The 19919-nt window shown below is 37.3% G+C and overlaps 1 protein-coding gene and 1 pseudogene across 3 annotated transcripts in view; both read left to right on the top strand.

Annotated features, from left to right (window-relative positions):
• Nucleotides 1–19919, top strand: part of EDA (ectodysplasin A) — a 414295-nt gene that overhangs the window by 115414 nt on the left and 278962 nt on the right. Inside the window, exon 2 of one of the 3 annotated variants that reach the window (XM_025857183.2) lies at nt 18383–18520. The exons of the other annotated variants lie outside the window; for them this stretch is intronic. Within the exon in view, the coding sequence (XP_025712968.1) occupies nt 18383–18400 (18 nt within the window). The 3' untranslated portion in view covers nt 18401–18520. Of the gene's footprint in view, nt 1–18382; nt 18521–19919 lie in introns of those variants that run through there. 3 annotated transcript variants of the gene reach the window in all.
• LOC112806311 (chromobox protein homolog 3-like) lies at nt 10819–13775 on the top strand (annotated as a pseudogene).

The following is a 19919-nucleotide window of genomic DNA, read 5'->3' on the forward strand; positions in this document are numbered from 1 at the left end:
GTTGTCTGTCTCTATTGGTACAATCATCTATTACCACCATTAATTGCTATCTGACTGTTTTATTGTTTTTGATAATTTCCTGGGGCATAATTTATTCCATCTAATCCAATTAAATTTAGGCCCTTTTGCAGGGCTAGTTTGTTTTTTAAAGATATTTATTTATTATTTATAAAGATTTTATTCATTTAAATGAGAGAGCGGGGGGAGGGACAGAGAGAGAGAGAGAGGGAGAGAGGCAGACTCCCGGCTGAGCAGGGAGCCCAGTGTGGGGCTCAATCTCAGGACCCTGAGATTATGAGCTGAGCCAAAGTCAGATGTTTAACTGAGCCACCCAGATACCCCTTATTTATTTTAGAGAGAGAGAGACCAGAAGAGGGAGGGGTACAGGGAGAGGGAGAGAGAATCTCAAGCAGATTCCACACTGAGCATGGAGCCCAGTGCAGGGGCTGAGATCCTGAGATCACAACCTGAGCCAAAACCAAGAGTCAGATGCCCAACCAACTGTGACATCCAGGCGCCCCTGTCTGGGTAGTTTTGAGACCAGTATTTTGAGATTTACTGTGACCCCGGGAAGCTTCTTCTTAGCTATATCTTTCCCTGGTTCTCTCTCTTCAGCTTCTAGCTGATGCATGGTTTTGTTACCATGGAGGAACCAGCCCCTACTTAAGGGCTCACCACTGAATTCTCCATTGTTTTCTATAGTGGTCTGAAGTTTGAACTTCCTCATACTCTGTTCAAAATAGTTCTCTTGGGGAGAGTTCTGGAGTTCTCTATTTTTATCACCTTCCTATTCTGCTGGGTAAACATCTTTACCATTCCTCCAGAGGTGGAGGTTAAGACTGTCAAATAAAGCCATAAATGCTGAATATAAGACCTTTTGTTGTTTTAAAAATCTCCTTAAAAGATAAATGACTGTTTAAAGTAAAAATAATAACAATGCATTGTGGGGTTTATAGTATGTGTAAAAGTAAAATATATATATATATATATATATATATATATATAGCAACAATAGAGCAAAGGATAGAAAAGGCAAAATAAAGGTATATGGTCCTTACACTGTATGTAAAATAGTCTAATATTACTTTAAGGGATGTTGTAATAAGAGCAATGTAGTGCAACCACTAAAAACAGTCTTAACTGGCCTGCTTCTCAGTTATATCCCTGCTTTATTCATGGTGTTCTGGGTTCAGTTGGTAGCTTCTGGACTTCTTGGTGTTCCTCTCTGGAACCTCATCTTATAAGCAAGCTGAGGTGAGGGCATTCTTGATCTGCCATGCCTGGAGTAGAGTTTCTGGCCTATGAGTAGTAGCTGACCTTACAGCCATGCCCACTCAGATTAGAGCTTCTGAAAACAGGGTTGGGGGATGATGATTAAGGTGGGCATCCTGCCACACCCCATGTGACAGTGTAATCCTAGGTTTTGAGTTGGGGGAAAACTGCCCTCTGTTGTTGCCTACAACTGTCAGAGTAGCTTCTGTCAACCCTGAGTTGGGGAACTGGGGGGTAGGGGCAGAGGATGAATCATGTTTTAAAAGCCACAAACTGTCACTGTTCTTACCAAGATTTAGATTTTCTTGAAGAAATGTTTCTTGGTTTGCTCTGTGTCCTTAGGACAATTTCCAGAGAGTTTTAGTGGTTGTTACTTTTTTTTTTTTAAGACTTTATTTATTTATTTGACAGATGGAGACATAGCAAGAGAGGGAACACAGGCAGGGGGAGTGGGAGAGGGAGAGGGAGAAGCAGGCTTCCTGTGGAGCAGGGAGCCCCACGCGGGGCTCAGTCCCAGGACCCTGGGACCATGTCCTGAGCCGAAGGCAGATGCTTAACGACTGACCACCCAGGCACCCCAGTGGTTGTTACTTTTTTATAATTTTCACCAATTATGGTTCTTTACTGGGCTGAAAGTCTGTCAAGCTCTTCATGTCACTATTCTATAAATCATTCCCCTATTCCTTTCTCATGGTTTTATCCCCAGCTTTTGAGTAGCTTCCCCTCATGCATATATGCAGATTCAGTAATCATCCAAAGACTCAAGGAGACCTCTTAGTAGTATCTCTGGAGCTCACACTCTCTGTTCAACTCCCTCGTCTCCTATACTCTGCTCTACAATTTCAAACCACATCGGGCCCTCTGAACTCCAGTCTCTGTCTCTTCAATTCCATGAGCTCTGTTTGAATTCCCTCTCCTTGCACTGTAGCCTGGAAACTGCCTCCACACAGTAAGCTGAGGCAATATTGCACTTACCTTGTTTATTTCCCTTTTGAGGGGGATCACAGCCCTGTGTTACTTGTCTGATATTTGAGAAACGGTTGTTTTACATCTTTTTTTTTTTCCTGGTTTTCTAGTCACTTAAGGATGTAGAGTAAATCTGGCCCCTTTTATTCCATCTTGGCTGGAAGTGGAATTCCCCTTCCAGTGCTCTTCGGCTACTTACTTTTTGCATAGTGAGTAAGAGCCAAAATTCTAGGTTTGATTTCTGACTTTCTAGTGGTTCAGGCAGGTCACTTCACTTTTCTGCGCCTCATCTTCTCCTTCTACAAAGTGGAGATAATACGAGTACCTTCCTTCTAGTATTATGAGGATTAAGTGAGTTAATGCTTATTAGGTGTTTATAAGAGGTTATGTCCAATAGGAAGTTGAAATAAATTTCACCACCACCACTATTGTTTTTACCACTATCTTTATTTCCAGTATATCATTGGGGAAATTGTCTAAGGCATTACTTGTGGAAGGGATATAGAAGAGGACTAGATCAAAATATCTAGTGGTTATTGCTAAATATTAGACACCATATGGCAGCTGGATTTTTGTATGAACTCTCATTTATTTGTATTAATGTACAAATTTAAGATGGTAGACTCTTGGAGATGTAAGAGATCACATATATCGAGTCACTTATTTTGCACAGGAGCAACGTTAAGCCTGTAGATCTGATTCCCTGGGCTAAGATTATATAATAAGTCAGTCTCTGACGTCCATTAAATGTTTTTGGTGTCACACCATGATATTACTTGTCTTTTCTATACCTCCTGCTTTCTTCATGACAATCCAAGTGAAAATGGTGCTAGTAAGTCTTTAAAATAAGTGATTTAAAAAATTGATGTATTAGATAATGTTAACTGCCTACATGAAGTCTTTGGGTAATTCACCCTAGGGGTAGGTGAATATGTTCAATACCCAGGCATTAGCAGAATATCCATGGCCTGTTTCTATTTTATGAAGATCTGGAAATAGTTAAGGTGGCTAATTTTGGAAATGTGTTGCATTTCCATCTGGTCTGAATCAATGAACTTGAACTTTATGCTACATGAGATGGAGACATTTTATTTTTTTAAGTTTTTATTTAAATTCCAGTTAATTAACATACAGTGTAATATTAGTTTCAGGTGTACAACATAGTGATTCAACACTTCCATACAACATCCAGTGCTCATCACAACAAGTGCAGTCCTTGATCTCCATCACCTATTTAACCCATCCCCCCACCCACCTCCCCTCTGGTAACCATCAGTTTTTTCTCTATAGATATGAGTCTATTCTTGGTTTTGCTCTCTCTTTTTTCCCCTTTGCTCATTTGGTTTGTTTCCTAAATTCCACATATGAGTGAAATCATATGTTGTTTGTCTTTCCCTGACTTATACTCTCTAGCTCCATCCACATCATTGCAAATAATAAGATTTTATTATTTTATGGCTGAGTAATATTCCATTGTGTGTTTATTTTTATACATACATCAACTCTTATATACCCATTCATCAGTCAGTGGACAGTTGGGCAGTTTCCATAATTTGGCTATTGTAGATAATGCTGCTATAAACATCAGGGTGCATGTATCCCTTCGAATTGGTATTTTTATATTCTTTGGGTAAATACCTAGTAGTACAGTTGCTAGATCCTAGGTTAGTTCTATTTTTAATTTTTTGAGGAACCTCCATACCATTTTCCAGAGTGGCTGCATCAGTTTGCTTTGAGGTAGAGATATTTTATGAGACACCAGTTTTAGAGACTGTTATATAATGTTCCCAGAATCTTCTTTTTGTGTTTGAAGTTTAATTACTTATCTGAGCAAAAATAATGGGTATCTATACTATCTGATGAAGAAAGCAAGTGGATGCCTCCTATTGACTTGGATACCCTGCTTTGAGCCCTCAAACCTTCCATGTATGAATGATGTACTGTGTCAGAACAGTGCATTTGATGCTTTACTGTAATGCTCTTCACCATATCAAGGTGGTATTATAATAAAACTGACAATCTGTTATTGTCAGGCATTGTGCTATACCCTTGACATGCATTATCTCATTTCCTCCTTACAGAAACATTTGGAAGTGGGTATTATATTCCAGTTTTACAGAGGAGGAAACTGAGGCTCAAAAAGATGAAGTATCTTTTCCAAGATTACATAGCAAGCCAGGGGTAGATATGAAATTCTGACCCTGGGTGTCTTACTCTGAAATTCTGTACCTCCCATAAGACTTGGAATTATTACTGTGATCTTTGGTCATAACACAGCTATCCAATGCATGGCTCTACTGCATGAACTCGTAAAGGCAATGTTATAAAGATACTCCAGCATATATTTGTACCCTCAAAGGTTAACAGAAGAAACAAGTAATTAAAGGTTGCATGTTAGATAAAATTTTGGTGAAAGAATAAAAGAAGCTAAAAAAATACTATGAACTGAACCCCTGAATGGTATCTACCCACTGGTTTTACCACTCAGCAGGTGACCTTCCAAAAAAGAGGATTGTAAAAGGCTAAGCAAAAAGGCTTTGTGGTCGTTGTGATTGTGGGGATGGGAGGATAGTGCTGCTAGGTGCTTTATTTATATACTTATGAACTGCATAATAGTGCTTTAAAGTAGGTGATATCACCCCATTTTCAGGTAAAGTACTTGAAACTTAATAACTTGCCTAAGGACACAAGCTGGTATATTCTTATTATAGAATGTGGCTGTCATCCCCCAGGTCTGCCCACTCTACAGTCCATGTTTTTTTTTTTTTCTCTCTTACTCTGCCTAAAGTGGCATCCACAGAGCACCAATCCTGTGAGTAGCTCCCCTTTCTCTCTGCTTGGGACTTATGGACTCTTTTTCAATGGGTAGAAAAATGTGTTTTCCCATCACTTAATTTTTTTTCTCTGGAGAACTATGTGGAATTCTTTAGATCACACTTAATTCATCTGGACTCTATGAAGGGCAGGCATAGGGATCTTTGAGCAGTTTTAACATACTGATTAACATGTCCAGTCTCTGTGCTTTACCTTGGAATTGTGTCAACTTGTGATAATACTGATTACAAGTTCTGACAGGTGGCTATATGTTTTCAATTGATAAAATCTAAAGAATTATTAATTAATAAATACCATTTGTCTAGGAGGTTAGACCTTTCAGAAATGGAGTCCTTTGCAGGAGGAATAGAATTTTAAAAAATTGATGGAAAGGTTTAGAAGCCACTGCACTAATAGATCAGATCAGCAGTTCTTGTGGTTAATGCTGTTTGAGATTGGTGATCTTGCTAGCTAATGGTTCTGCTTCCTGTCTTGCATTAACTCACTTTTAATCAGAGCTATCAAAAGAAAAAAAAACAAATACATGGCTTTGAGCTCCAAAATCTTTTGACTTTGGCTCTCCTGTGCTCTGGAGCATCAAAGTGGCCTTTTCTTTGCTCATTAAGTAGGAAGAGACCCCCCCCCCAAATAAAATACTAAAAGCCTCACTAATGGAATTGACTTATCAGTGTTCCAAAACACTGAGTGCCCCAAAAACATTTAGTCATAAAAGCTAAATTATGAAAACCAAGATCTTCTACTCCCCCCTTCCTCCTCCCTTCCTTTCCCACCCCCCCATTCTCTCATTTTTTCCTTTCCTTCTCTTTTTCCTTTTTTTTTTTTTATTTTTTCTTTCTCATCTCTGTCTCCCCTCTCATTCTCTCTCTCTTTCCCTTGTTCTCTCTCACTCTCTCCCCCCCCCCCATTATTTGTATTATAGCTGCCTCTCCTTTATGCAAACACTAAGCAAGTAGTATGTTTGCTTCAGGTTGCCATGGAAATGTTGCAAGTAGGCCTTTTAAAGAACCTGGCCTATTCCATTAGTGAAATTACCCAGATCCTCTAAGGTTGGTAATTTAGGGACAGTTTCCTACATAGAAATTACAGCTCAGGACTCTGAAGTTTAGCTACCCCTCCACCTGAATTTCTGTCTTCCTGCATATAGTTTCTTCTCTTGGAGATTTGGATATAATTTTATTAAGGGAAAGGGTGGATTTCTTCAGACATCTATTGTGATTTAATTTTTTTTGGCCCACAAAACATCTTTTGTGACTTCCAGTATGTTCTTTTTCAGAGCAGAAAAGAGGGTACAAATTGGAGTCTTGGGCATACAAAGCCTGGCTTGGAGTGGGAGCAAAAATGTTTGGAGTGAAGAGAGAGAAGTCTTAACTCTGTCAAAGAGGGGCAGATAGAAAAAGATGAAGGTTTTTGCTAGCAAAAGGGGTTCCTTTCCCCTCTTTTGGCACCAGCGAGAGAGAGAGAGAGAGAGAGAGAGAGAAAGAAAGAAAGAGAAAGAGAGAAAGAAAGAGAGAAAGAAAGAAAGAAAGAAAGAAAGAAAGAAAGAAAGAAAGAAAGAAAGAAAGAAACTGAAGAGAGGCACCAGCTTCTGAATGATGGGAAAAGAGGTGGGTCATATTTTCCTGACCTGTACAAATGGAGTGAGAAATACTTGGTACTGCTTTAGCCCCAGGTGGGAATGGATTTGATGTCCAATACAGCCATAGAGAGGGGCAACCTCAGGAAGGCCCAAACTTCTGTAAGAGGTGTCTAACACCAACAGAGGTTTCCTCCATGTACTGAAATAGGCAACTGTTTCCTCACTTCCAAAAATATGTTCTGAGAATTTAGGCACTGGAGATACAGCTATGAGTGGACATAGTCGCTACCTTCCTAGAACTTACAGGCCTACTGTTGGAGGTGGTACAGGCAACAAATTTCAAAAATAGTTAAGAAAAATGTCAGATGGTAATCAATATGAAGAAGAATAAGCATAGTAAAATAAAGATAATAATGATGAGAAGTATAGTTATGATATGATGGTTAGAAGGCCTGTTTGAGGTGATAACATTTAAGCTGAGCCTTATAGATAAGATGAATCTAGCCACACACAGAGTCAGGAAAGAAAGAGTGTTACAGGTAAAGGAAAAGGTGAGTTCAAAAGCCCTCAGATTAGGAAGAGTTTGGCCTTTCTTAGAACCCAAGGAAAAATAATGAGTGGTATGAGACATCAGCAAAGTCCAGGTATTCAGATGGGATTTATAGGCCATGGTAAGCAATTTGGATTTGTTCTGAGTTTAGTGGGAGTCCACTGGAAAATTTTAAGGAGTGCAATTGGTCAGATTGTGCTTTAACAAGATTACTGTTTGCAGAGTGGACATTGGATTGTAGGAGGTCAAGAGTGGAAGCAGGGACACTAGTTAGGAAGCAACTAATTTTGTCCTAGGGAGAGATAATGTGGGCTTAGATTAGGATGGTAATGATGGAGAATGAGAGAAGTAGGAGGATTTGGGTTATAATTTGAAGATAGAGTCAACATGGCTTGCTGATGGATTGGACATAGAGCTAGAGAAAAGGAAAAAATTAAGACTATCCTCTCTTTCTAGTTTTAGTATTTGGAAAGCTCAAAATAGAATGTTGGAAAGTTGGTGGTCAGGATTAGCTGGTGAGACAGTTATTTGGAAAAGTAGAAGCCCAAATAAGACTGGCAGAGCCCAGGAATTGACAGACTAACAGCAGTCAGTTCAACAGCTCCCAATGCCAGTAATTAGGGCAAATGCAGGAGGATGAAAGTAGCCCCTTGGAGAGGAGACTGACGGTAGAAAGCTGCTTAGCCCACTCCTGTGGTGGGGGGAGCAGTTAGCAGGTACTTAAGAGATCCTGCCTGGCCCAGGAGAGAATGGGAAAACTTGGAGATTCAGGATTTGGGGTGGGGGTGGGTGGGTGGTAGAGTTTGATATCTCTTGGTTGCCTTCATTGTGATCCAGATATCTTAATTTTAGCCCTTAGGTTACTAGGATCCATATAAACACCTGCAAAACCTGTAATAGAAAAATCTTTGGAAATGAAAAATATACTCTTCTATTTATAAAAGGGAGTTGATTAGGTAAAGGGATGAGAAATAAGATGATTTCCAAGTTCTGTTTCTGCCCATCTCCAGGAATGTGCAAAGCTCTATCACTAAGGACTGTGCTAAAAAGACCTGTCATGTGTTATGTTGTAAGTGTGCATCATGTAAACAGTGTTAGGATTGGTGATGCTGGTTGCCTTTAAAGAATTATTGCTTTAATATTATTACATTAAAAAAAAGAAAGCAGAGGATCTTTAGGATAATTGGTAAACAGTAACCATCATTTGACTGTCTCCTTTGTGAAGACAGCACAGTATAGTAGCTAAAAGCATGGACTCTTGCGATACCTGGGTATATAATCTGTACTCCACCACTTACTTGAAGCATGATCTTTGGGTCAGTTAATCTTCTGTAAGCCTGAGTTTTTATCATCTATAAAATGAGGATAATGTAACTTCCCTTATAAGGTTGTATTGCTTAGATGTGTTGATATTTATAAAGTGCTTAAAACACTATCCATATTAGTGTTTGTTAAGTAACATAAAATAAACAAGTACTTGGATAGCAGGCTAATCAAAAAATGTAAGACTGGGCCAAAATACTGGGTCATTGGGTAGAGTAGGCAGGACAGAAAAAGCAATTGAGTGGAAGTTAAGACACAGGTTTAGAGTGGTTCTGAAGTAGGACTGGGAGTGCCTGTCACAACTTGGTTAGTCTTTTCCTGGCTACAAGACAGGAGTTGATATAGACCTCTTGAGGCCCAGAGATAGGTGAAGAATCTCTAGATTCTCTAAGAACACTGAATTATATACAAATAATAGAAATAATGCCATGCTGACATTAGATCTAATAGAATATTAGTCCCTGAAAACCACTGTTTTTCCAAAGCTAAATATAACTCCTGTGTCCTTTTAGAAATGTCCTTTTAGAAACCTCACTGAGGTTTCTTTCTTCTCTTCTCTCTCTTTCTTTCTTTCTTTCTTTCTGCCCTTCTTTTCTTCTTTCTTTCTCTCTCTCTCTCTCTTTCTTTTTCTTTCTTTTTTGGAGGAGAGTGAGCTAGCTATCACTTCTGTCAGGAGAAGAGATGAAGTAAAAAAAAAAACTTTTATAGTTTATTTTCCTCTTGAAGTGACTTTAAATATTTTATTGCTATACATATTTTTTCCTGTTAACCAAGACAGTTCCTCCTCCCTCCCATTTTATCCCAAGTATTCCCATCCAAAAGACATATAATTGCATTCTTTATATATTATACTGAGTAGTGCTTTATGAACATCAAATGGCAAAAGTCAGCATCTGTGGATGGATCATGATAGTAATTATAAGTGGCACATTTATCTTATTCCATCTGTAGAATACACAGAGTTAAGACCCTTTTTAGGGTTATAGGGCTGCACAGATTTGGAGGGGTCTCATCCATCTTCTTCCCTCTAGGCTCAACTCTACCTAAACCTTTCTAGAAAGACGAATCTCTTATTTTTACAGGGCCCTTGGGAATGAAATTTTGTAACCTCCTTCCAAGTCCTTTATGTCATCAATATAGATGCAAAAATCCTCAACAAAATATTAGCACCCAATCCAGCAATATATTTAAAAAATCATACATGACGATCAAATGGGATTTATTTGCAGAATGCAAGGGTGCTTCGATATTCACAAAACTCAGCATGATATGTCACATCAATAGAAGAAAGAATAAAAATCATATCATTTCAACAGATGCAGAAAAGGCATTTGACAAAGTGTAACACCCGTTCATGTTTAAGACTCTCTGCAAAGTAGTCTAGAGGGAATATATTTTAATATAATAAAGGTCTTATATGAAAAACCCACAGACAACATCATACTCAATGGGGGAAAACTGAGAGGGTTTTCCCTAAGGTCAGGAACAAGATAAGGATGTCCTCTCTCACCACTTTTCTTCAGCATAGTACTGAAAGTCCTAGCCACAGCAATTAGACAACATTAAAGAAATAAAAGGCATGCAAAGGAAGAAGCAAAACTCTGGCTTTATGCATATGACATGATATTGTATATAGAAAACCCAAAAGACTCTACCAAAAACTGCTAGAACTGATAAATGAATTCAGTAAAGTTGCAGGATATAAAATCAATGTACAGAAATCTGTATTTCTGTACACTAATAATGAAATAGCAGAAAGAGAAATAAAGCAATCCCATTTACAATTGCACCAAAAACAATACAATATCTAGGAATAAATCTAACCAAAGAGGTGAAAGACCTGTACTCTGAAAACTATAAAACACTGATGAAAGAAATTGAAGATGACACAAAGAAATGGGAATGACATTCCATGCTCATGGACTGGAAGAACAGATATCATTAAAATGTCTATACTACCCAAAACAATCACACATTTAAAGCAATCCCTATAAAATACCAAAATACAAAAAAGAACCTGAGCTCTTATTTTTCACAGAGCTAGAACAAACATCTTAAAGTTTGTATGGAACCACAAAAGACCCTGAATACCCAAAGTAACATTGAAAAAGAAAAGCAAAGTTGGAGGCATCACAATTCCAGACTTCAAGTTATATTACAAAGCTGCAGTGATCAAAACAGTATGACACTGGCACAAAAATAGACACATAGATCAATGGAACAGAATAGAAAACTCAGAAATGAACTCACAACTATATGGTCGATTAATCTTCAAGAAAGGAGAAATGAATATCCAATGGGGAAAAGACAGTCTCTTAAACAAATGGTATTGGGAAAACTGGACAGCCACATTTCAAAAGAATGAAGCTGGACCATTTTCATCATACACAAAAATAAACTCAAAATGGATTAAGGACTAAATGTGAGACCTGAAACCATAAAAAGCCTTTCAGAGAGCACAGGCAGTAATCTCTCAGACATTGGTGGTAACAACATTTTTCTAGATAGGTCTCCTGGGGCAAGGGAAACAAAAGCAAAAATAAACTATTGTGGACTACATCAAAATAAAAAGTTTCTGCACAATGAAGGAAACAATGAACAAAATTAAAAGGCAAGCTACTGAATCGGAGAAGATATTTGCAAACCACACATCTAATAAAGGGTTAGTATCCAAAATATATAAAGAACTGATACAACTCAACACCCAAAAAACAAATAATCCAATTACAGTATGGGCAGAAGACATGAACAGATGTTTCTCCAAAGGAGACCTGTAGATGGCCAACAGACAGATGAAAAGATGCTCAACATCATTCATCATCAGTGAAAAAGAAATCAAAACTACAATGAGATATCACCTCACACCTGGCAGAAGGCTAAAATGAAAAACACAAGAAACAAAAATGTGGTGAAAAAGGACCCTTTTGCACTATTTGTGGGAATGCAAACTGGTGCAGCCACTATGGAAAACAGTATGGAGATTCCTCAAGAAGTTAAAAATAGAACTACCCTATGAGCCAGCAATACTGGGTATTTACCCAAAAAATACAAAAACACTATTTCAAAGGGATACATGCACCTTTATGTCCTTATGCTTATTGCAGCATTATTTACAATAGCCGAAGTATGGAAGCAGTCCAAATGTCCATTGATGAATGGATAAAGAAGTGATTGATGTGTGTGTGTGTGTGTGTGTATAATTCAGCAATGCAAAAGAATGAAATATTAACATTTACAACAATATGGATAGAGGTGGAGAGTATAATGCTAAGTGAAGTAAGTCAAAGAATATACAATATGATCTTATTCATATGTAGAATTTAAGAAATAAATGAGCAAAGGGGAAAAAGAAAGACAAACCAAGAAATAGACTCTTAACTGTAGGGAACAAACTGATGGTTACCAGAGGTGATGGCAGTGGGGAAATGGGGGTAATAGGGGATGAGGATTAAAGAGTACACTTAATCATGATGAAAAAAAAATTTAATGGTGTTTAAAAAAAAAAACTTTAAACTGATGACCCAGCAATTCCACTATTAGGTATATACTTGAGAAATCAAAACATATGTCCACACAAAAATTTGTACAAAGATGTTCAAAGAAGCATTATTCATAATAGCCAAAAAGAGGAGACAACCTAAATGTCCACCAACAGATATTTGGGTAAACAAATTGTGATGTCACTGTACAATGGATTATTATTGTATTAAAAAAGAAAGGAAGTTTTGATATATGCTACAAGATGGATAAACCTTGAAGCATGCTAAGTAAAAAACTGGTCAAAAAGACTATATATTATATTATTCCCTTTATATGAAATATCCAGAACGTACAAATTCATACAGACAGAAAAATAGATCAGTGACTGAGGCTAGAACAGGGATGAGGGCTGCAGCAGGAATGAGGAATGACTGCTAATCAGTACAGGGTTTCTTCCTGGGATGTTAAAAATACTTTCAAGTTACATTGTGGTTATGGTTGTACAACTCTGTACTGAAAACCATTAAACTGTATACCATAAATAGGTGAATTTTATGGTATATGAAATCTATCACAATAAAAACTGTTTAAAAATGAAAAGAAAAAGGAAGAGAAGAGCAAGAAGCAGTCCAGCTACCCTACTGGAAAGACTAAATGGAGAGGGCATATGGAGAGAAGCAGCCCTGGAACTACATGCAGAAGGAGAGACGTCCTGCCTTCCCAGCATTAAAATCAAGCCTTTAAATAACTCCAGCCCCAGCCATCAAGTACTGCAACTGTACAAGAGAACTTGAGAAAGATTAGCAGAACTGCCCAGCTGAGTCAAATCTACACACAGAGCTATCGAATCTAATAAAACAAATTTTATTTTAAGCCACTAGGTTTGGGGGTAGTTTGTTATACATCGATAGATAACCAGAACAGCCATTTGGGAAAAGATACCATAGACTCCAAATGGGTCAGAGATTTAAATGCAAACCTGAAACAACACAAGTATTCAAAGAAAATATGGGTAAATCCTATAACCAGCATAAGGGGAAAAACTTTTCTAATTGTATTTCAAAATGAAGATCCAATAAAAGATTGATACATTTAATTACTTTTAAAAATTTAAGGGTTTGCAGGGCAAAATCTCCATTAATAAATAAAGGGGGAGACACTGCAGACCCGGGACCCAGAACTGCTCCAAGGAGGTGAATAATAGCTCTTCAAGTCTGAAATAAAAAAGACTTCAAGTCTTCAAGTCCAATAAAACTACATTGCAAAAAAAATGGGAAAGAAACAGAATTGGAAACAGTACAAAAGTAGAAGAGGCAGATCCTGAAAACATTGTGGTGGACATGTAGTGAATGGGAAGGTGGAGTATTTCCTGAAGTGGAAGGGATTTACAGATGCTGACAGTACTTGGGAACCTGAAGAAAATTTTCATTGTCCAGAGTTAATTGAAGCATTTCTTAATTCTCAAAAAGCTGGTAAAGAAAAATATGGTACAAAAAGAAAACCTGTATCTGACAGTGAATCAGATGACAGCAAATCAAAGAAGAGAAGAGATGCTGCTGATAGACAAGAGGCTTTGCCAGAGGTCTTGATCCTGAAGGAATAATTGGTGCCACAGACATCAGTGGAAAATTAATGTTTCTCATGAAATGGAAAGATTCAGTTGAGGCAGACTTGGTGCTGGCAAAAGAGGCAAATATGAAGTGTCCTCAAATTGTAATTGCTTTTTATGAAGAGAGACTAACTTGGCATTGTCCAGAAGATGAAGCTCAATAATTGTTTGTGTTGTTTTTTATATATGTAAAATCTAGGTCTTGGTTTTTGGATTTATTAGTGTGAAGAAATAACATTCTAATGAAAGTCAAGTTTGATATGTTCATTTTGAAGTAGTATTGGGGGAGTTGTTGGGATGTTTTTTGCATCTAGAGCACGGTTAGCTTGAACTTTCCTTTATCAGAAAAGAATATTTGAGACTATGGTATATTATTCTCCTGCATTAGAGAACACCTTTTCTAAATGTTGGGGGAAATCGTCATAATCATTACTCTATCAGAATTTTGTTGAACTTCCATATGCCATTCTGATTTTTTTGTTTGGGGTTTTTTTGTGTTTGTATACATAAAAATACATATGTAAATGGTTTTCTTTTTTTAACATTCACCAAAACAAAAATAGCATTTTATAATCGTGGATAAGCCTGTGTTTCTGGGATGCCGTCATTTTCAGCAACCTAAGAAATCACTTGAAGTTAAATAGAAATTTTTCCTGAAGTCTTAGCCTTTCAAATTTTGCAACTAATTGGACAATTTAAATATAATGTTTACATTATATTTAAATATATATATAAAATATATATATTGCACAATTTAAAAGCAGCTGTATCAGAATCCATATCCCTATCTACAGTCATATAAATGCAAGTTTATTTGCAAGATCACCGAATGGAAAATTTTATCACTACCAACAACCTCCCCACCCAAATGAGAAAACTAGACAAGTCCTGGTGCGTTTTAATTAGGTAAGCAAAACTTACTTAAACTTCAAAGGTTCCTTCTAGTGAACCATTCCTTTTCAAGAAGTTGAAATCCGGGGCGCCTGGGTGGCTCAGTTGTTAAGCATCTGCCCTCAGCTCAGGTCATGATCCTAGGGTCCTGGGATCGAGCCCAGCATCAGGCTCCCTGCTCAGCGGGAAGCCTGCTTCTCCCTCTCCCACTCCCCCTGCTTGTGTTCCCTCTCTCACTGTGTCTCTCTCTGTCAAATAAATAAATAAAATCTTAAAAAAAAGTTGAAATCCTTGTGTTGCATTGATTAAAAGGTCATGATTCATGGAATGTCTAAGACTTTGTTCATGGAAACCTAATCATAATCAGATGGTTAGAGATGTTGACAGTTTAGGACCTACTGGAATAAATGGGTTAACAAACTTCTGTATTCTAAATTCTTTGACTTGCATGTTTTTCTTTACTCCAACTCACCTTAGATGTAGCCTCAGTCTTCTCAGTATTTGAGTTACTAGTTCAACAGAAACCAGGAAAAGCAGTAACTTTGTAGTAATCAGAATGTTATCCAACTGTATATTGTTTATTGTAAATAATGGTAAACAGTGGTCAACAGTTTTTTGGGTTTTTTTGTGGGTTTGTTTTGTTTTGTTTTGTTTACTCAGGCTCCATGCCCAGCATGGAGCCCAGTGTGAGGCTTAAACTCAGGATCCTGAGATCAAGACCTGAGCTGAGATCAAGAGTCAGACACTTAACTGACTGAGCCACCTAGGTGCCCCAATAGATAGTTTTATATTCCTTTAAAATAAATAAAGGGCCCTTGGGAATGAAATTTATAACCTCCTTCTAAGCCATTTCTGTGTTTAGGACTTTGACTGTCAGGACATCTTTCCTTTTACTCAAGTAAAATCCCATTACAAAGACAAAGATATTCCCATACCCTCTTGGAGGCTCTATAGTAATGGTGCTTCTTTGCATTGACTTTGGACTACATTACTACAAATAAACCTATACAGGAAAATGCTTTTTGGGGGCTCTGATTTAGTAGCAACTTGTTTATAATACAAATGTATGGTTTTATGTCTGCTTTGTGTGGGGAAGTAGAGGATAAAACTCTAGAAGAGGTGTGAAAGGTTTGCTTTCATAACCTTTCCTTGTTACTACTAGGTTGTGATCACATGCTAATTTGTCATTAGCAGCATGAAGTGAGCTCTCTTGTTTTCTGGTCCTATGTGATTTCTAGCAATACACCAATTATTTTTAAAAATTCTACTCGAACCAGAGAAATGTGAGGGTTAGTTAAGGGGAGGACAATTAGTGGTGAACTCTGACTTGAATTTAACATGAGTCCCCTTTCTCTTTCCCAGTGTTGGTTAGTCTCCAGGTCCTTTTGATTTTCTAATTTTTCTGAATGTAGCCTAGGAGAAAGTCCTGGTAGATCCTACTGAACTCAGAAGAAACTAGTTAAGCTAAGTCCCTTTAGTAATTAAAAGGTGTGCTGCAAATAACTTAGTAATTAAAGAGGGTGCTGACCAAACATGGCTGGTCAAGTGTGATAATTCACAGTTAACATTTACTTAGCCAGCTTAATTCCAAGGTTGAGCATGAAATCTCTCTTTTTTGAATAGTATTGACTGTATGATCCTGATAATCTTGATCCATGATCAAGATTAAATCATGTTAATCCAATATATCTCTTTTAGGAAGTAAAACGTTATCATCTGGTATACACTTATTGTAGTACCATACTCCTTTCCTTATAACTGAAAAGATATTCTAACTTCATCCCAGCAGATACTATGTGAGCTGCTTAACAGAAACATGTCCATAAGGAAGAAAATCTTACACATTTAATTCTGCCGGGGGGGGGGGGGCACTGCAAAGCATTACGAACAGAAAGCTGAAATTTCATAATAAAGCCATTGTAGATACAGTGTCAAGGTGCCGTTTTAATAATCCAAATTTTAATCATCTTGACCTCACCTGCCACATCATATTTTATTTTCTATTAGCCACACACCTCTGAAATGCTCACTAAGGGGCATTGGTGATAGAAACCACACCTGTCCTGATATGTCTGCACTGCCAGGATTTGATGGATCTTTGTGCAAAGATCTCCATATGGGTGCAGTCTCTCTATGGAACAGACTCTTTATGTGGCTACAGATATGAACTTAATAGCATCTCTTGGCTATGGAGTCATCCTTCTCAAGCAATTTGTTTGCATTTTTGTTGTGTATCACTCTGAAGTAGGGTTTATACTTAAATGTACTTTAGATGCTAAAATAATTCATGTTTGTATCCCTCTAGTTTTATTACCATATGCTGTTCTTTGTAACTTTTCTTTAAGACTACTTGCAAATGTCAGATACAGTGTTTAGAAGGCATCCATCTCCATCTGTATAACAAAGAGTAAGTAAGGATTGGGCATTGTGATTCATCCAGATAATTGAGCATAAGTCAAAACTCCAGTGGGATGGAGAGTAAGACTATAGCCCATGACTTGGATGAAATAGGAACCTTATATAGAAGTGCTCCAATGACATGGACTAGATTTTCCTAGAGAAAGAAGATTTAGTGTTACCTCTATGTTTTTAGAAAGAGTTTGACAATCACAGTTTATGGATTATTCTAGTATGCTTGCTTCTCCCTCTTCCATTGCCCACATTTGGGCTTTTTTTTTTTTTTTTTTACTGTTACTTAAACCTAGGAACAACATTTATATTCAGCAAATATTTTTTTTGAGCAGAAATTTGAGACAAGTTTGTAAAAAAAAAAAGACAATTTTTTCTCCATGTTAATATTTATGAAACCAATTGCTGAAGGGATTTGGGATTATGTCTGACTCCTGGTTCCATACAATTTATATACTATCTGATCTGTTTATCCTCTAATGCGTTTTTATTTTTAAAGTTTACTTCGTCATTAAATATTTGCATTAATTGAAAAATGGAATTTATTATTCAATAACTCTGTGTCTCTTAAAGTTTCTTTCTCCTCTGTTTGTTTTAGGGAAATCAATGACTATTATTTTTAGCCAGCATTGTTCCACCCTGATATAGCATTATAACTAGTGATAGCTGGAATATATCCAATTCCAAATGGACCAGTGTCATTTTTCTGTACAGCAGGAGTGAATAAGATTAACTGTAGATTAGCCAGAAGGAAAATGGCTTTGTGTTTTACCTTTGTAGCAGACTCTTGGAAGGTATTTAATTTGATATTGTTATCTGTAAGAAATAGAATAAAGCAGGATGAAGCATGTACGTTCAAATGTGTAGCTGATGGCATTCTTAAAAGCAGAAAGTGCTAATTTTTTACTTTTAAAAAAATCTGGAAGAGGGCCCCAAATAATACAGGGAAAGAAAAATGATGTCCAAGTAAAATCACATGACTAAGATAATTCCAGTGAAACCCAGGAAGAACCGCATTAGTGATAGTCTGTAAGTATACACAGTACTTTACAATAGGTTGATTGCACTAAACAAAGAAGAAAATCCTTTCTCTGAGGAGTTTACAATCTAAAGATACAAGTTGGTACAGTACAATATAGAATGAGAACAATAAGTGAGCTCCATAGTGGGTGGTCTTCATAGCTGAAATGCTTCAAAAACAAATGCCTTCTTGGAAAGGTAGAGGTTTGAGAGGGAGTGGTCCGGGCGTGCAAAGAAGTGGAAAGCTGTTCTTTGGGGGCTGGGAGGTGAGGGGAAGGAAGGGAGGGTTGGATCGAGTGTCTGAAAAGAGGCTCAATATAAGAACGTGTAAAGAGATCAGACTAACATTGGCATGGTAGAATTTGGTGATTTAAAGAACAAGATGAAATGCCAGTAGAGGAGGATTTAGAGAGAGGGGACAAACAACATACCATACGACTTTCTATTACAGCAAATACCACATCTTTAAAGACCCAGATATGGAGAATGCTGCTTGCAACAGCTTCTTGCCAATGTGAATGGCTTCTACAACAGAATAGTCCGGAATGGTTCCATTGAGATACTGTATGTGAAAGGGCTTTGTAAGCAGCAAAGCAGTACAAATGTAAGTCATCATCATATTCTGCTTAGCTTTGACTTCATTAAATTTTTGTTTGGTAATATATTTTAAGACACAAGGGTTAGCAGTAGAACTTCCTGTTTTCAGAGATGTTGTCAAGAACAGATTTGTTATTTATTTCCCTGTTAGATTATTACAAATGCTCATAGTAAATGTTCCTCAAAGAGTTCTCTCTACTTTCCTTACAGTTGAACTAATATTTATTTTTATATCGGTGAAGATTGTTTTCATCTTCATTCTTGCTCCCTCTCTTGCTACCCAGTCTTTTTTTTTCCACCTCTGTTCATATGGTCATGTATTTTTTTTTTAGTCTCACATATCATTTTATACTCTACCTCATTCTAACAGATTTGAGTTGGTTTATTGAGAAACTAATACAATAATAACAGGATGAACAAATTGACAGAGAAATGAGTGTGAAGGGAAAATAAATGTAAGAAACTGAAATGAGGCCATGGTAAGATTTAGACTGAGTACACAGAATTAGGGATTTTATAGCTGTACCCTAAGTTTGACTCTGAGTGTCTTAGCAGACAGATCAGAGGGAAATATTAGCTATAAGATTTGCAGGGGTCCATGAGGTAAAAATGAACCAATTTCTCAGAAGAAGCAAGCACAGATTTTCTTGAGACCAGGTGATAAATTCCTCCCATGGGTTTTTATGAATGCCAGTTTGGTGAGTTTGGATTTTATCCTGAAGGCACTGGGAAGACAGTGAAAGCTTTTGGTCCAGGGGATGACATACACAAAGCTGTCTTTACAGCAGATATAGGAGAGTTCAAATGAGTTGGGGGAAACTAGATATAAGAAAACCAGTTAGAGATGAGCTCTAAGGGTCTGGACAAGGATGTATCAGAAGGAATGGAAAGTTATAGGAAGGGTTAAAAAGATCGCCAGGGTTATTGCTTAGATATGAATGGAAAGGAAGGAATCAAGGATGCCTATAGGGTTCAGTTCTACCTAGAGTGATGGCATCATAATGCCTGGCAAATATAAGAGAAGGAGCATTATGTTAAATAAGAAAGCACAGAGTGTTTTGAAAAAAGTAAGATAACCACTATGGATTCTTATAGTCCCATTTTGGAGTAAGCAGAACGAAATAAATGGAAAGCTACCATTTTTTAACAGTTTATGTTTTACTAAGTGCTTTTACGTACAGTATCTTATTTGGTCATTATGACAGTCCTGTAAGGGAAGTAGTAAGTATCCACATTTTACAGATAAAAAAAATCTGAGACTTAATGATTAACTGATGCATCTGAAGCCATATGACTAGTAAGTGCCTTGTTTCCCCCTCTCCCCCCACTGTCTGACACCACTTCAAGAAGGCCTTCTGCTTGGAGCTATTCGTGTAATACTAGATGACCAA

Source organism: Callorhinus ursinus, unplaced genomic scaffold, assembly GCF_003265705.2.
Source record: "Callorhinus ursinus isolate GAN/ISIS: 27379988/994484 unplaced genomic scaffold, GSC_fseal_2.0 scaffold66, whole genome shotgun sequence".
NCBI lineage: Eukaryota > Metazoa > Chordata > Mammalia > Carnivora > Otariidae > Callorhinus > Callorhinus ursinus.